At 41.8% G+C, this 12,387-nt stretch overlaps 4 protein-coding genes across 4 annotated transcripts; 2 read left to right on the top strand and 2 right to left on the bottom strand.

The window, feature by feature from the left end:
- The first annotated feature begins 567 nt into the window (after window positions 1–567).
- Window positions 568–3,359, top strand: LOC108595173 (protein lap4). Its single transcript, XM_017980350.1, has 6 exons — window positions 568–600; window positions 833–1,354; window positions 1,414–1,596; window positions 1,657–1,804; window positions 2,370–2,684; window positions 3,061–3,359. Exons 2-6 carry the CDS (start codon window positions 1,018–1,020, stop codon window positions 3,206–3,208), a joined length of 1,131 nt encoding a protein of 376 aa, XP_017835839.1. The 5' UTR covers window positions 568–600; window positions 833–1,017; the 3' UTR covers window positions 3,209–3,359.
- LOC108595174 lies at window positions 3,151–4,433 on the bottom strand. Its single transcript, XM_017980351.1, has 4 exons — window positions 4,225–4,433; window positions 4,032–4,155; window positions 3,612–3,982; window positions 3,151–3,552 (listed from the first exon to the last, which is right to left on the bottom strand). Exons 1-4 carry the CDS (start codon window positions 4,233–4,235, stop codon window positions 3,399–3,401), a joined length of 660 nt encoding a protein of 219 aa, XP_017835840.1. The 5' UTR covers window positions 4,236–4,433; the 3' UTR covers window positions 3,151–3,398.
- Window positions 4,434–6,571: 2,138 nt separating this feature from the next.
- LOC108594749 (EF-hand domain-containing family member C2) lies at window positions 6,572–9,718 on the top strand. Its single transcript, XM_017979888.1, has 5 exons — window positions 6,572–6,622; window positions 6,677–7,230; window positions 7,837–8,356; window positions 8,415–8,930; window positions 8,981–9,718. The coding sequence occupies exons 1-5, from the start codon at window positions 6,572–6,574 to the stop codon at window positions 9,629–9,631; spliced, it is 2,292 nt and encodes a 763-aa protein (XP_017835377.1). The 3' UTR covers window positions 9,632–9,718.
- A 93-nt stretch (window positions 9,719–9,811) lies between these two features.
- Window positions 9,812–12,387, bottom strand: LOC108597522 (2-hydroxyacyl-CoA lyase 1). Its single transcript, XM_017984117.1, has 4 exons — window positions 12,243–12,387; window positions 11,601–11,796; window positions 10,300–11,539; window positions 9,812–10,232 (listed from the first exon to the last, which is right to left on the bottom strand). Exons 1-4 carry the CDS (start codon window positions 12,291–12,293, stop codon window positions 10,013–10,015), a joined length of 1,707 nt encoding a protein of 568 aa, XP_017839606.1. The 5' UTR covers window positions 12,294–12,387; the 3' UTR covers window positions 9,812–10,012.

The raw sequence follows: 12,387 nt of genomic DNA, 5'->3' as shown, positions 1-12,387 counted from the left end.
CTTAAATTTACTTTTATATATTTATTTCTTTATTTCACACCAGCTATAAATTAAATTAAACGCTTACTTTTTTACTTAGTTGCTTAGCTGTAGCCCCCTTTTCATTTAAAATGTCGACGCCCTTATCTAGCATCACCCAAATACTTTGAAGCAAAAGTGATCCATAACTTAGTTTCGTAAATTATTTTTAGCTTGACAGATATAAGCACAAGATCTCTTGCATTTATGCATATTCTACAAATGTGCACAATAATATTAAAAACAATGCAAACAGAATTTACATTTTAATTTTAAAAATTAACTGCCTATACGTTTTTACTTAGCATATATTAAAACCCAATTAAGCTTTAACGTTCAACATGAGCTTTCAACTGTCTTTGGGCAAGGCACAAGTAACAAACCTTTCTGGAAAGTTCATCTAGGCGAAAGCTTGCAGCTAAAACTCACCACGATGACCTTGAATGCAGCAGCAACAACAAGGGGTGGGAGGCAAATCAATGCAGCGGCTTTGGCAATGCAACAGAAATTCAATGTCAGTGTCAAATAAGCTTTTGCACTGCTCTGTTGCCTACTTTTAGGCGGCATATTACGTATACGCAGGTATAAGTGCAAAAATTGTGTTTTTTATATGTACATACATATTGCTTAAAAATAAATTCTTTAAATTTTATATACGTATTTCGGTGAACTGCTCTTGCTCTTGAGCATTGCCCAACAAAATATTGAGACAAATTTAGTTTTGCAACTGTGGGCGACAATAGAGAAAATTTCGCAGCAGAAAAAAAAGTCAAAGCAAACTGTTGCTGTATCTGTATCTGTTATTTTCTCTGAGGTGCCACAGTTTGTGGGTTGACAGTGCAGGCGCCGCAGCCAAATTTTGATCATGACCGCGTAACAAATAAAACCCAAAATATATAAAGACAACAAACAAACGCAAACAAAACAAAGCACACAGCGAGAAGTTTATAAAACAGTTGAAATTGTAATTGTCAACAAGAAATATTGTGTAATATCTGAATGAACATGAATAAGACCATATTGCACTGGAGCTACTTGAACTTCAAGGATGTGCCGATGGACTTGTTTCTGTACGAAGATCTCGAGGAGGTTTACCTCAAAGAAAACTTCATCTCCGTCATACCCCAATGGCTGCTTAATATAACATCGCTCAGATTCATACATCTGGCTGGCAATAATCTTACCGATCTGCCTCCGGACATATATATGCTGGAGAATCTAGAGTTCCTCGATGTATCCGACAATGAACTCACCGAGCTGCCCACTACATTGGGTCTGCTGCTGCAGCTGCAGCAGCTCAATATAAGCGGCAACAAAATATCCGAACTGCCCAAGGGTAAGTCTCAAGTAAATCTCGCGATATTCAACTGTTGTATTTAATTTTGGCTTAAACAGAACTCAACACCTTGCGCAATTTGGAGCATCTAAACATTGCCAAAAATAAATTTCGTCGTTTGCCGCTGCAGCTCAGCGAATGCGTCCGTCTCAATGAACTCGACATCAGCGAGAACGAGGGACTCATCTATCTACCCGAGCGTATAGCCAACCTACCCATGCTGCAATCGCTCTCCGCTGATCGTAAGTAGTAGAGCTCTTAGTGATAGTGTAGTCTCTTCTCATTGTTTGCTTCTTGCCTAGTTTGCAATCTCATGTATTTGCCGGCTGCACTCTCCAAGTTTATGAACCATGTGCGCATCTTTCACAACACCAGTGTCAACTACATACCCATGATCTATGAGCGATTCTATCAAAACTTTCATGACAACCGAAGGCAGTTCACACCCATGTAAGTACATAAGTCATTACATACAAGCAATCTCTGTATAAGCTGCCTGTATAAAGTCTTTTTATAAGAAGTGTATCATGATCAGTCAGTCCATTCATAAGAGCAAGAATAACTCAGAAACTATATTATAATAAAGCTAAAAACATTCTTCTTCTTAACAAATATATAATGAAATTGATTTCAATTCCGCCCTTGCTGACGCTGAAGTCAAGCAGTTAAGCCAAGCAGTATAATCAAGCAGTTCAGTCAAGCATTGAATTCACGCAGTACAGTCAAGCAGTTTGTTCAAGCAGTGCTACAGCTGCAGTAAATTGTTGTGCTTGCGGATAATTTTCATTCAATGCAAAATGAAATTGATCTTATTGAATTGCGAGAAATCATAGAAAGAGTAGATCGGAAATAAACTTAATAAATATTTACTAATAATAAATATATCAAATGTCTCATAGATCATTTACACTACATACATAAGACTATCATTACACTCAATTTAAGTTTTCTTTAAACAGTTACTGTCAAGCATTTGCTTTTAAAATATATACAAATATTTTTCTTACGCTTGCAGTTCGATACCCAAAAAGGGTCTCTTCTGGGTGCGTGAGCTGGAGACGCAGAAACGCTTGCTCCTACCCGTAGGCACACGCAAAGTTTTCCAGGTGCCCTCGGCAGAGAATCAAGTAACATTATATGATGATTGCCTGCATGCCCTGCAATCGTTGAATCGTGCCGTAGTGCCACTCTACGAGAATGAGACACTGCATCGTCTGCTGCCCGAGCCGTACATGAGTGCACATGTCAACAATGGACCCATAGCCACATGCACTACAAAGAGCTGCTCGCGATCTCTGTATACAACTTACTACTTGATGGTGGTCAAGCGGTGAGTCAATCATTTAGTATTTAATTAGCGTAGATCCGGCTCAGAAGAACTAAATTAGAGTAGAGAATGGATCTACGCAGTGGCTAACTTGGCGCACTTTTACTTTAACAAAAACTAATGCCAAAACTGCTTCTTCTTCTCGTGTTGGTTCTATTTAAAAATAATTCTAAACTTTAAGGCATTTAAAGTTAAATGTGCATAAAATCATAAATTATACAAACAGTTCCTTTTTAAGCAAATTAACATCGATTTTAGCACTTTCACATTTTTTCAATTTTTGCGTGTTGTATTGGATTCACTTAGTCTTTTTAATGTTTCAGAGCTGCAAATTGGAGTCACACTTTGTTTTAATATTCTCACTTCTTTCTATTTGCAGTCGTGGCAGCTCTTCGAAGCAGCTCTTCACCTGTAACTTTTGCACAGTTAACTGTGCATTCCATTGGCTCTCTGGCAATGCTAGAAAGTATTATCAGGTGGAGTGGAAAGTGTCCGATGACGATGACGACGACGATGATAAAAAATAAACATATGCGGCCCCAAAACAAAATATTTATACATATATGTGTGTAGTTGTGATTAGCAAATGGTTTAGTTAAGTGTTAATTCATTGTGTAAATGTTGTGTCTTAGGCTTGTTGAAGTCTGCTTATTAAAGTGTCCCACTAATTATTGGCAACCGGCGCTCATTTAAATTGGGAACAACTTAAAGTAAATCTTAGGTATAACTCTGCGTAGCTCCTTGCACATGGACGTGTATATACTTGTCCAGGAAACAAGGCTGCGCCGCTGGATAGGCATGACGACAATCTATGCCATGTGTGCCCATATCGTAGGCGTCTAAATAGTGCGTGCTCAGCGACTTGTGCGGACTGCAAAGGAAAATAATTAGCTTGTGCTATTAACTTTACTTGTAGCCTGATCTACCCACCTAAGCAGCCTGTGCAGCAGCTGCGCATAGAGTCCACTGTGCTCATGCACCTGCGCATTCTCGCAGATCAGGCGCTGCAAGCAGTCGCTGCCTCGCTGTCCCAGTTGATTCATATACTGCACTGCAAACTCATAGAGCATTAGCTGCGGCACATCGACCTCGGACTCCAATACAAAGCTTTCTGGCGCTGGCTGCACTTGCTTCTTGTTTAGCTTGAGCGGTCCCTTGAGCTCACGGCCGCTCCATAGCTTCCACCAATAAATGGGCGTGGTGGGCTCCGCAAATTGATAATGAAAATTCATAAGCCAGACCAGCTGACGCCAAGCATTGATCTCCATAAAGTCCACGGGCAAGGACACGCCTGTTACAGCCTGTAACTACAAGTTAAGCATGCATTTAATTAATTATTCATTTACTTACCTTTACAATGCCGCCATTTTCGAATATTAAAAATCTCTTTTGCCTGCGCTGCTGACGCCAAGCGGTCAAGTTTGCTGCTGAGCCAAGCACCGCTTGAAGCTGCAGCAAGCCAATTAAAACTACACTGCAAGCAAAGTAAGTGCATTTGGCTCTAAAGTACACTGTAAGCTCAGCTGTGGTCAAATCAACTCACCATAAATTCATGTAGCCGCTCAAGAGTTGCGCGAGCTGAAGCGTTGAAAGGTTTGTGTGATACTTGCACTGCGCTTTATATAGACACGGGTTCTGAGAGACAACTACCCCGGGTGAGATCACGTGCTCGATATACGTTAGTAATTAACATGTCTAGACCGGTTCACTTCTTTAAACAAACCATAGTTTTTCTTCAGCTGCGGTGTGAAACAAAGAATCGCTCTAATTCATAATGAAAGACAACGCAATGAAATGCATCGCTTTCCAATTATCAGAAGCTGATCAAACTGATTGCATCACAAGTTGTGTGTAAAAAGTTATATTAATAAATAGAAAAGCCATATAGAATAAATGAAGTGAAGTGTTGCAATTTTATCAAAATAACAAGCACAAGGAAGTCGAAAATAAATAGAGTTCGCTTCTAATTTGTAAAGTTTACTTCTTCCGCCCACTTATGTAGTCACGTCTACGCATTAATGGGTCTCGACGCTCAAACCAAAACCTTAAGCTGAAGAGCAAATTTTCTTTTTATAAAGCAAAAATTTATTAAAAGCCAGCTTATTTATCAAACTCAGTTTACAACTTATAAATGTTTATTTATTGTTTAAATATTTCAGATGCATGTAAAATTCTTGCCGATGATGATAAGACCCAAAAAGAAGAAGTTTTTAAATTAATTTAGAAACATTTTTATTTACTTCTTTTTAGGGTCTTATCATCATGCGCACTAATTTCAATGTGATAATGTCAATAATTCCATTTGATTGACTGAAAATAACTCTCATCAGTTTTAGTGTGCCTATAAAGTCAATTGAATAATATAAATAAATATAATTTAGCAGCTTGTATAATTACTAGTATAGTATAGAGAGACTAGTATAGTATAGTATAGTTTCTCTAATCTGAACCAGAATTCACATCCCAATTTACCAAAACCATACTTGTAGTCAATCCATCCTCAATGAAAGCTTACAGAGCCATCGATCCAACATTGAATTACAGTCCATCCCTTGCCATCAAATCTTGGTACACGTATCGTTTGAATTTCATTGCCAAAAGATCAGTTCAGTGCCATATATAATCAGCTTCTCTTCGAGTTGTAAATTCTTATTCAAGTTGCTTTTTTGCTCTTTCAAATCGTCATTGATAAGAATAAGATAGTTGACGACTTGAAAGAGCAAATAAGCAACATTAAGTAATAAAGTGTCCTTGGCCAATTGTTGCTCATTAAACTGAGCTTTTAGTTTGGTGATGTAAGAGTTCTGTTGGTTTAAATATCTTTTCAAGATGTGTTGTTGCCATCAACGAAGTCGTTCAGAATCGGATCAGTTAAATATTTTGCAGCAAAAACACAAAATATAACAAAAACCTTAATATATTCATGTTAAATTAATAAAACGAACGTTTCAAGACCAAGCTTTAAAATAAACTGAATTTAAATTTTGATACCCACCAAGCTTATCAGCTTGTTGTTGGCAAAGTACACGTCAGAGTTTTCATAGCTATTAATAATATTTATGCGACTCGAAATTCAAGCGAAACATTTGGGGCGTTCACAAAATGTTTGTATCATTGTATCGACCTTGACTACAAAAATCTTTTTTACATACATTTGGACAACTTCATAATACTCTTTTCTATTTAATATAAAAAATGTCAAAGTATATAATAATTCTCATATGCTTTACTGTATAATAAAAAGACAATTGGTAGATCATTAAGGAAAATCAAGGAAATGAAACGAACTTGCTGAGGATTTTGTATGACTCATTTTCATGCTTTTTATAAATTATCAAAATAAAAACAATCTAAGAATACATATAATTAAATAAAAACATCCATTCAAGCAGATAGTGCTCCTCAGGAGGTCTCTAATTGTAAGACATAGAGCCGACTGTAGTAGCTGGCCAAATTAATTCCGATTTTACTGCTTTGTATTATTTTACATTTTGAAGTGGCAAGCAAAATGCATTGAATAAACAATAAATAATAAACAAATTGTTTACTTTGAAATGCTCTAATCAGAATTGTTGCTCTTTCAGATTCATGAGTCCATATACTTAACTATTTTATTTGTTTTCGATTTTTAGCAACCACGTTATGCGCGTAAATAAAGAGCTGCTAGTTGATGAGCTTAGCTCCTTGGATACCGACTCGGCTACCAGTTGCTGCTATTCATGTTCATGTTGCTGTTGCTTTGGCAGCCGAGTCATTGCCATAGCGCTGTTTGTTCCATTTATTGAACAGCGGAAATGTCGTGGCATTGCAACAGACCCACATAGAATCAAAGTCAAGCTCTAGCAAAATAAACAATTTAGTTACGTTTAAAACAAATTGTACTTTTTAAAATGCTGCGCTTGCCGGGTATGCCGATGCTACCAGGAGCACAATTCTATGATGTAAGTATTGGAATTGTTTATAATGGAAAATATAATCTCCGAATGTTTCCGCAGTACAGCAAGCGACATCATCCACGCCGACAGACCCTATTGCATTATCAGGGCATACACATGCTAGCAGACCGGCGAGAGCTGGAGCTAGTGGAGCCCAATGGCATTATTGTGGATCCAAAGTGCCCGCCAGTGCCGGCGCAGATAACCTCGCTCTGGGCGCCTAAGCTGACGACCAAACTGCCCCCTTGGCTGGCCTACGACAAGCAAGTGCTCTGCTTCAGTGCTTACTTCAAGGAGCCGTTGACCGAGATTTACCATGCGCCCTATCAGGTGCGCAAGGTTAAGATCTATTTCTATCTGGAAGACGGTACCATGCAGATCACAGAGCCCAAGGTGGAAAACTCGGGCATACCCCAAGGCTGTCTAGTGCATCGACAGCGCATACCCAAGGCGCCGCCCAGTGAGCGTGAATTCCTAAGCATCTTCGATTTGAATGTGGACAACGAAGTGCAGATCTTTGATCGCGTCTATCACATAAGTGATTGTGATATATTCACGCGACAATTTCTCACACGTGCGGGCATTGCAGTGCCCGTGGGTTTAATGGAGCCCAAGTAAGTTAAATATTTTATTATAATATTTTATATAATTTATTTATTATTTAAATACATTTTTTATTAAGTTATTTTTTAATCGCACAGCAGTTTTTTATTATTTTCACTAATGTTTATTATTTAAATTTTAAATTTTAAATTAACCGGTTCCCAAATCCAAAAGCGATAGCAACTAGAGTAGGCAGAATATTTCACTAACTTATTTAGCACATAAATTTATTTAAATAGCAAAGCAATGATTCTTTGTATGTTTTTAAATAACTTGAAATAAAATAGACGGGCATACACATTAAAAGCGCCTTGAGCTGACAGTCGTAGTTATCAATTGGATGATATTTGTGGCTTTAAATTCCAGGTTATTGCTTAAAATAGCAAGCAAAACAGAGATCTGTTAGTAACTTCACTGGTGATTGGTTACTGGGATAAATGTAAAGCTAGAAAAAGTAGGAGCTGAATATTATTAGAATATTTAAAGCTGCTTTCCTGTTTAGCTGCTTCTAATAATTCAGCAGTACCTTAACTATATACTACGCTTTAAGTTTAATGTATCTAATTATATTTAATTAAATTCAGAATGTTTTAAATTAAATTTTGAATTAATTTCAGTGATCCCACCACTGAGATACGCAAGCGTTCCGCGCTTAAGCAAACAGCTCGTCCGGACACCAGCGCCCTGCCCAAGCGCCATGCATTTGCTCAATTTCTCGAATTTGATCGTCGCGTGCTCAAGTTCCAGGGCTACTGGAACGATACGTCCGAGTACGGTGATGTGCGTCGTCTCGATATTTGCTACTATTTGGCAGATGATACTATTGACATTAAGGAGAAATATCCACGCAATTCAGGACGCGAGGGTCCCAATACGTTTCTCAAGCGCGGCAAGTTGCCCAAAGAGTTTACGGGCCTGGCGTTGCCGGGACAACAGACAGCCGTCACCCTGTTGAATGTGCTGGGCACGAGCATGCGCGATGTGCGCTATGTAGCGGATCCTTTGAATACAGGACAACGGCCCGTGCAGTACTATACGGTGGAGGATCTTAAGATAGGCGCAGCATTGAATGTGTTTGGACGCGAGGTGGTGCTGATCAGCTGCGATCAGTTTACGCAGCATTTCTACAGGGAACAGGTGGGTGCAGCGCCATGTGCCTTAAGTTCACTTCATTTTCATACTGTTCCTATTGCAGTTTGGCATTCAAGACTTCACGCCGCTGCCGCTGCCCTGCACCAGTGATGAACGCATTTATACGCAGAATCCGGCACGGCGTTTGCCGCCCTACAACGGCTGGGGCAGCTATGAGGACTCCGAAGGCAATTGCATAACAGTCGAGCCCAAGCCGCCACAGGCGGACTTTAAAAAGCTCGTCAAGTACGATGGCTGCATTCTGCGCTTTGGCGCCAAGCTCATGTCGGTCATAAAGGACAACTGCGAGCGCAGTTTTGTCATCAGTTATTATCTAGCGGACGATACGCTGCAGATCTATGAGGTGGCCAGACGAAACTCGGGCTTCCTGGGCGGCGAGTTTCTCAAGCGCGCTCGTGTGCCGCTGCCAGGACAACAAATGTTTGGCTCTGCCAGACCGCAATACTACAACGCCAATGATTTCTATATAGGCGCAACAATGAATCTCAAGGATCACATATTTCATGTCATATCAGCAGACGAGTTTACGCTGCTCTACATGGAGCAGCATGCCAATGAGGCAAGTTAATTCAGTATTTTATTTTAATTTTTACTAAATACTTTCTGCAGTTTCCTGTGGCCAACATACGCATTATTATGCAAAAAATACGCGATGCAGTGCGTCCGGCTTACAAGCAATTTGTGCTGCGCTGCAAGCCAGACGCCAAACTGGGTCCCGGCACCGTCATAAGCTATGATACCATGCGCGCTGCTCTGCTTGGCTATCTGTCCAAGGAGTCGCTGCTCAATCACGAAATCGTTACCGTGTGTCGTCACTTCTCCGCCGAGCAGAGCCTGGCGCCCAGCTGTGATCGCCAGCAAGTGCGCGCCGCTGCGCAGCTGGAGCTGAAACGCGCACTCTGGAACAATCTGCCTGAGCTCACCGAGCACTTGAGTCACATCAATCCCAGCTGCAGGCCGTACATAGCCGAAGCCAAAGTGCGCGCCACACTGCGAGGCTGTCGTCTGCCCTTTAGCTTGGAGCTGGTGGAGGATATATTGCAGGTGCTGCAGCGCAATGCGCAGGGCGAGATTGAAGTGCGTGATGTGCTGGGCTTCTTCAATATGAGTGCGGATCAGGTGCCAGATATAGCGCCGCTTAATATTGCCTTTGAGTTGTGTCCGAAGCTGCCGTTCCTGCATAAAGGTCGTCTGGTGGACTTTAATTGGTTTCTGGACTACTTGGGGCTGGAGGAGGAGCTTGTGCGTGCCAACATCTAAGGCCAGCGTTGAGTTCAATCAACTTCGATATACACCTTGACATATACATTATTATTAACATTTGCTTAAAGTTCAAACAAGTTCACTTACAATGATTAATTAACAGCGCAGTTGGTTAACAAAGTTTCAGTTTCAGTTTTGAACATTCAACGCGACAAGCTGCTAATAAAACAATTTACGCAATTTTTAAACTATTTATCTATAAAGTGGCGTACATTGGGTTATATAAAACGTGTGCGTGTGTTTGTGTGTGTGTGTGCTTGTGTATATACAAAGTAAATATCGTTGCAAATGCAGTTACATTTTTTTTTTTAGAAAATAATTCTTTTAGGAATGCTCAAAAACTGTGCGCTTACAAACTACGAACGACAATAGATTGTCTTAAAGTTTCGATTCGGTGAGCCAGTTGAACGACTGTGGCTTGCGATCCGACGAGGGACTGATGGCCACATTGATAATGGTGGGCCTGTCCTTGAGCTGATTGGCTGCCTTAATCGCCGACTGCAGCTGTTCGATTTCGGTGCAGAAGTAGCCTTGCATGCCAAACATTTTCATCATCTCCTCATAGCGCACCTGCACGCCCAATGCCGATGGTGGCGTGCTGCAAATTAAATCCGATAAGATTTGGTTTATATTAGCCCACGATAAGATTAGCCGTGTGTACTTACATTTGTGTGAGATCGCCGTCGCTGCGTATGGCCTCAAAGGTGTCCTTATCGAAGCCACCATAAATGCCGTTGTTATTCACAATTACAATGGTCACTGGTAGCTTATAGCGCACCATTGTCTCGATCTCCATGCCCGAGAAGCCAAAGGCGCTGTCGCCTTCAACGCAAAGCACGCGCTTGCCGGGCGCAAAGTCGCGGCAATATAGCGCAGCAGCAACGGCAAAACCTGGACCCACGCCCATGGTGCCAAAGGTGCCAGCGTCGAGGCGATGACGCGGCTGCTCATTGAACAGCATGGAGCGTCCAATGTCCATAGTATTGGCGCCTTCGCTCACAATTATGGTGTCCTTGGGCAAGAGCTCACGCAGATGGTGGAAGACTGCATAGTAGTTCAGTGGCGTCGAGGTGTTCATGGACATTTGCGCCACAGTATCGCGATTCTGTCGGCACTTGGCCGCCAGTTTCTTCCACCATTCCTGCTCGTAGCCAAAGCGGAAGTTCACTGCATTCATTTGCTCAAACAGCTGCTCGGCAAAGGGACGTATATCCGACTGAATGGCCACCGAGGAGACCACCGAGTTGTGCAACTCTTCGGGACAAAGGTCCACCTGTATAAACTTGACATCTTTGTCGTAACGTGGAGCGCGTCCAAAGTGCAAAATCCAGTTCAGCCTAGCGCCCAGCAGCAACACCACATCGGCCTGCTGCAGCGCCAATGTGCGTGCCGAGCTTACGCATTGAGGCGCCGTATCGGAGACGACGCCCTTGCCCATGGGCGTTGGCAAAAACGGCAGATTTGTATTCTCAATAAAATGACGCAATATGTGCTCGGCATGGGCATAGCCAGCGCCCTTGCCGATGATGACCAGCGGACGCTTGGCCTGGCGCAGCAGACGTGCAGCGCGAATGACTTCATCATGTGGCGGATAGGCCAAAGGCGGAGCTGGATGCGCCAAAGCTTTGTAAATCTTGTCCTCTTGCGCCTTTGACTGCAGAATGTTGCCAGGGAAATCCAAGTAGGCAACACCAGGACGGCCATAGGTGGCATAGCGCACTGCCTTCTCGACATGCAGCGGTATCAGAGCTGCCGTCGGTGGGCGTGCAGCATACTTGCAGTAGGGACGCGAGAGCTCCACTTGTGGGCACTCTTGAAAGCCGCCAATGCCCTCATGATCCTGATTCGTTGCTCCACCAATCACAATTAAAGGCCAGCAGTTAACCTGCGCATTGGCCATGCCACCTACAAGCAATACATATACTTTGAGAAGACAAATTCAACAAGCTTGCTTTCAAGTGCAGACCCGTCACATGCAGCAGACCCGGTCCAGAGACCACCAAGCAGACGCCAGGCTTGCCCGTCAGATAGCCAATTGCTTGAGCCGCATAGCAGGCCGCCTGCTCATTACGCATGCCAATGTACTTGAGTCCAGCTGCCTGAAAGGCCATGGACAGCTCGATAACGGGTATGCCAATAATGCCGAATACATATTCCACGCCCTGCAAACAAAATCAAAGCGTTAGTTTTAATTTATGCAGTTTAAGGTTCAACCCGACTGTCAAAACATGTTTATTGATTTAATCACCCACTAAATTCGCATGATTGAGCAGATTAAGGCATTTACACCTTTAGCACTAGCGAACAGTATCTGTATCAAGATCTGCGTATTTATATCGCACCTTATAGCCACCGGCTAGCAACAACAACAACGAGAACGGACAACAACAACAAGAACAACTATACAGCTTGGCCACTTTCGAGTGCTATTGAACTTTGTCCAACACACAAGCAGATAAGCACTAACACCGTTAAGCCCACAGTTACAAATATGCGCATATGTATTTGTACTTTGTATTCTTATTCCCACATGTTGATGTTGTATGCACTAAGCTGCATACCACTTACAAAAAAAATGTACGCATTCGAAAGATTTGCATTTGCTTACCTGTTGCTTGAGCGACTCTGCTATAATTTGCACAGCTTCAACTTCAGCCATTTTATTGTGTTTGTTGTGCGAATTGTTAATTTAATGAGCGGTGGTCGCGTTCCAACTGTGCCTAAGTACTAAAATGCTTAAGTATTTATAAAAT

Source organism: Drosophila busckii, chromosome 2R, assembly GCF_011750605.1.
Source record: "Drosophila busckii strain San Diego stock center, stock number 13000-0081.31 chromosome 2R, ASM1175060v1, whole genome shotgun sequence".
Classification (NCBI taxonomy): domain Eukaryota; kingdom Metazoa; phylum Arthropoda; class Insecta; order Diptera; family Drosophilidae; genus Drosophila; species Drosophila busckii.
The sequence above is the reverse complement of the archived record's forward strand: the minus strand, read 5'-3'. Positions and strand labels throughout refer to the sequence as shown.

Bases quoted from the DNA above. Each gene is read 5' to 3' on its own strand.
- LOC108594749 (XM_017979888.1), top strand. From the start codon at position 6,572: ATGCTGCGCTTGCCGGGTATGCCGATGCTACCAGGAGCACAATTCTAT. The intron at 6,623-6,676 runs GTAAGTATTGGA...ATGTTTCCGCAG, and splicing joins CAGGAGCACAATTCTATGAT to TACAGCAAGCGACATCATCC. The intron at 7,231-7,836 runs GTAAGTTAAATA...AATTAATTTCAG, and splicing joins GTGGGTTTAATGGAGCCCAA to TGATCCCACCACTGAGATAC.
- LOC108595174 (XM_017980351.1), bottom strand. The intron at 3,983-4,031 runs GTAAGTAAATGA...TTGTAGTTACAG, and splicing joins AAAATGGCGGCATTGTAAAG to GCTGTAACAGGCGTGTCCTT. The intron at 3,553-3,611 runs GTGGGTAGATCA...TTTCCTTTGCAG, and splicing joins CTGCTGCACAGGCTGCTTAG to TCCGCACAAGTCGCTGAGCA.
- LOC108597522 (XM_017984117.1), bottom strand. From the start codon at position 12,293: ATGGCTGAAGTTGAAGCTGTGCAAATTATAGCAGAGTCGCTCAAGCAA. The intron at 11,797-12,242 runs GTAAGCAAATGC...TTTTGTTTGCAG, and splicing joins CAGAGTCGCTCAAGCAACAG to GGCGTGGAATATGTATTCGG. The intron at 10,233-10,299 runs GTAAGTACACAC...TTTAATTTGCAG, and splicing joins GACGGCGATCTCACACAAAT to CACGCCACCATCGGCATTGG.
- LOC108595173 (XM_017980350.1), top strand. From the start codon at position 1,018: ATGAACATGAATAAGACCATATTGCACTGGAGCTACTTGAACTTCAAG. The intron at 1,355-1,413 runs GTAAGTCTCAAG...TGGCTTAAACAG, and splicing joins AATATCCGAACTGCCCAAGG to AACTCAACACCTTGCGCAAT. The intron at 1,805-2,369 runs GTAAGTACATAA...TTACGCTTGCAG, and splicing joins CGAAGGCAGTTCACACCCAT to TTCGATACCCAAAAAGGGTC.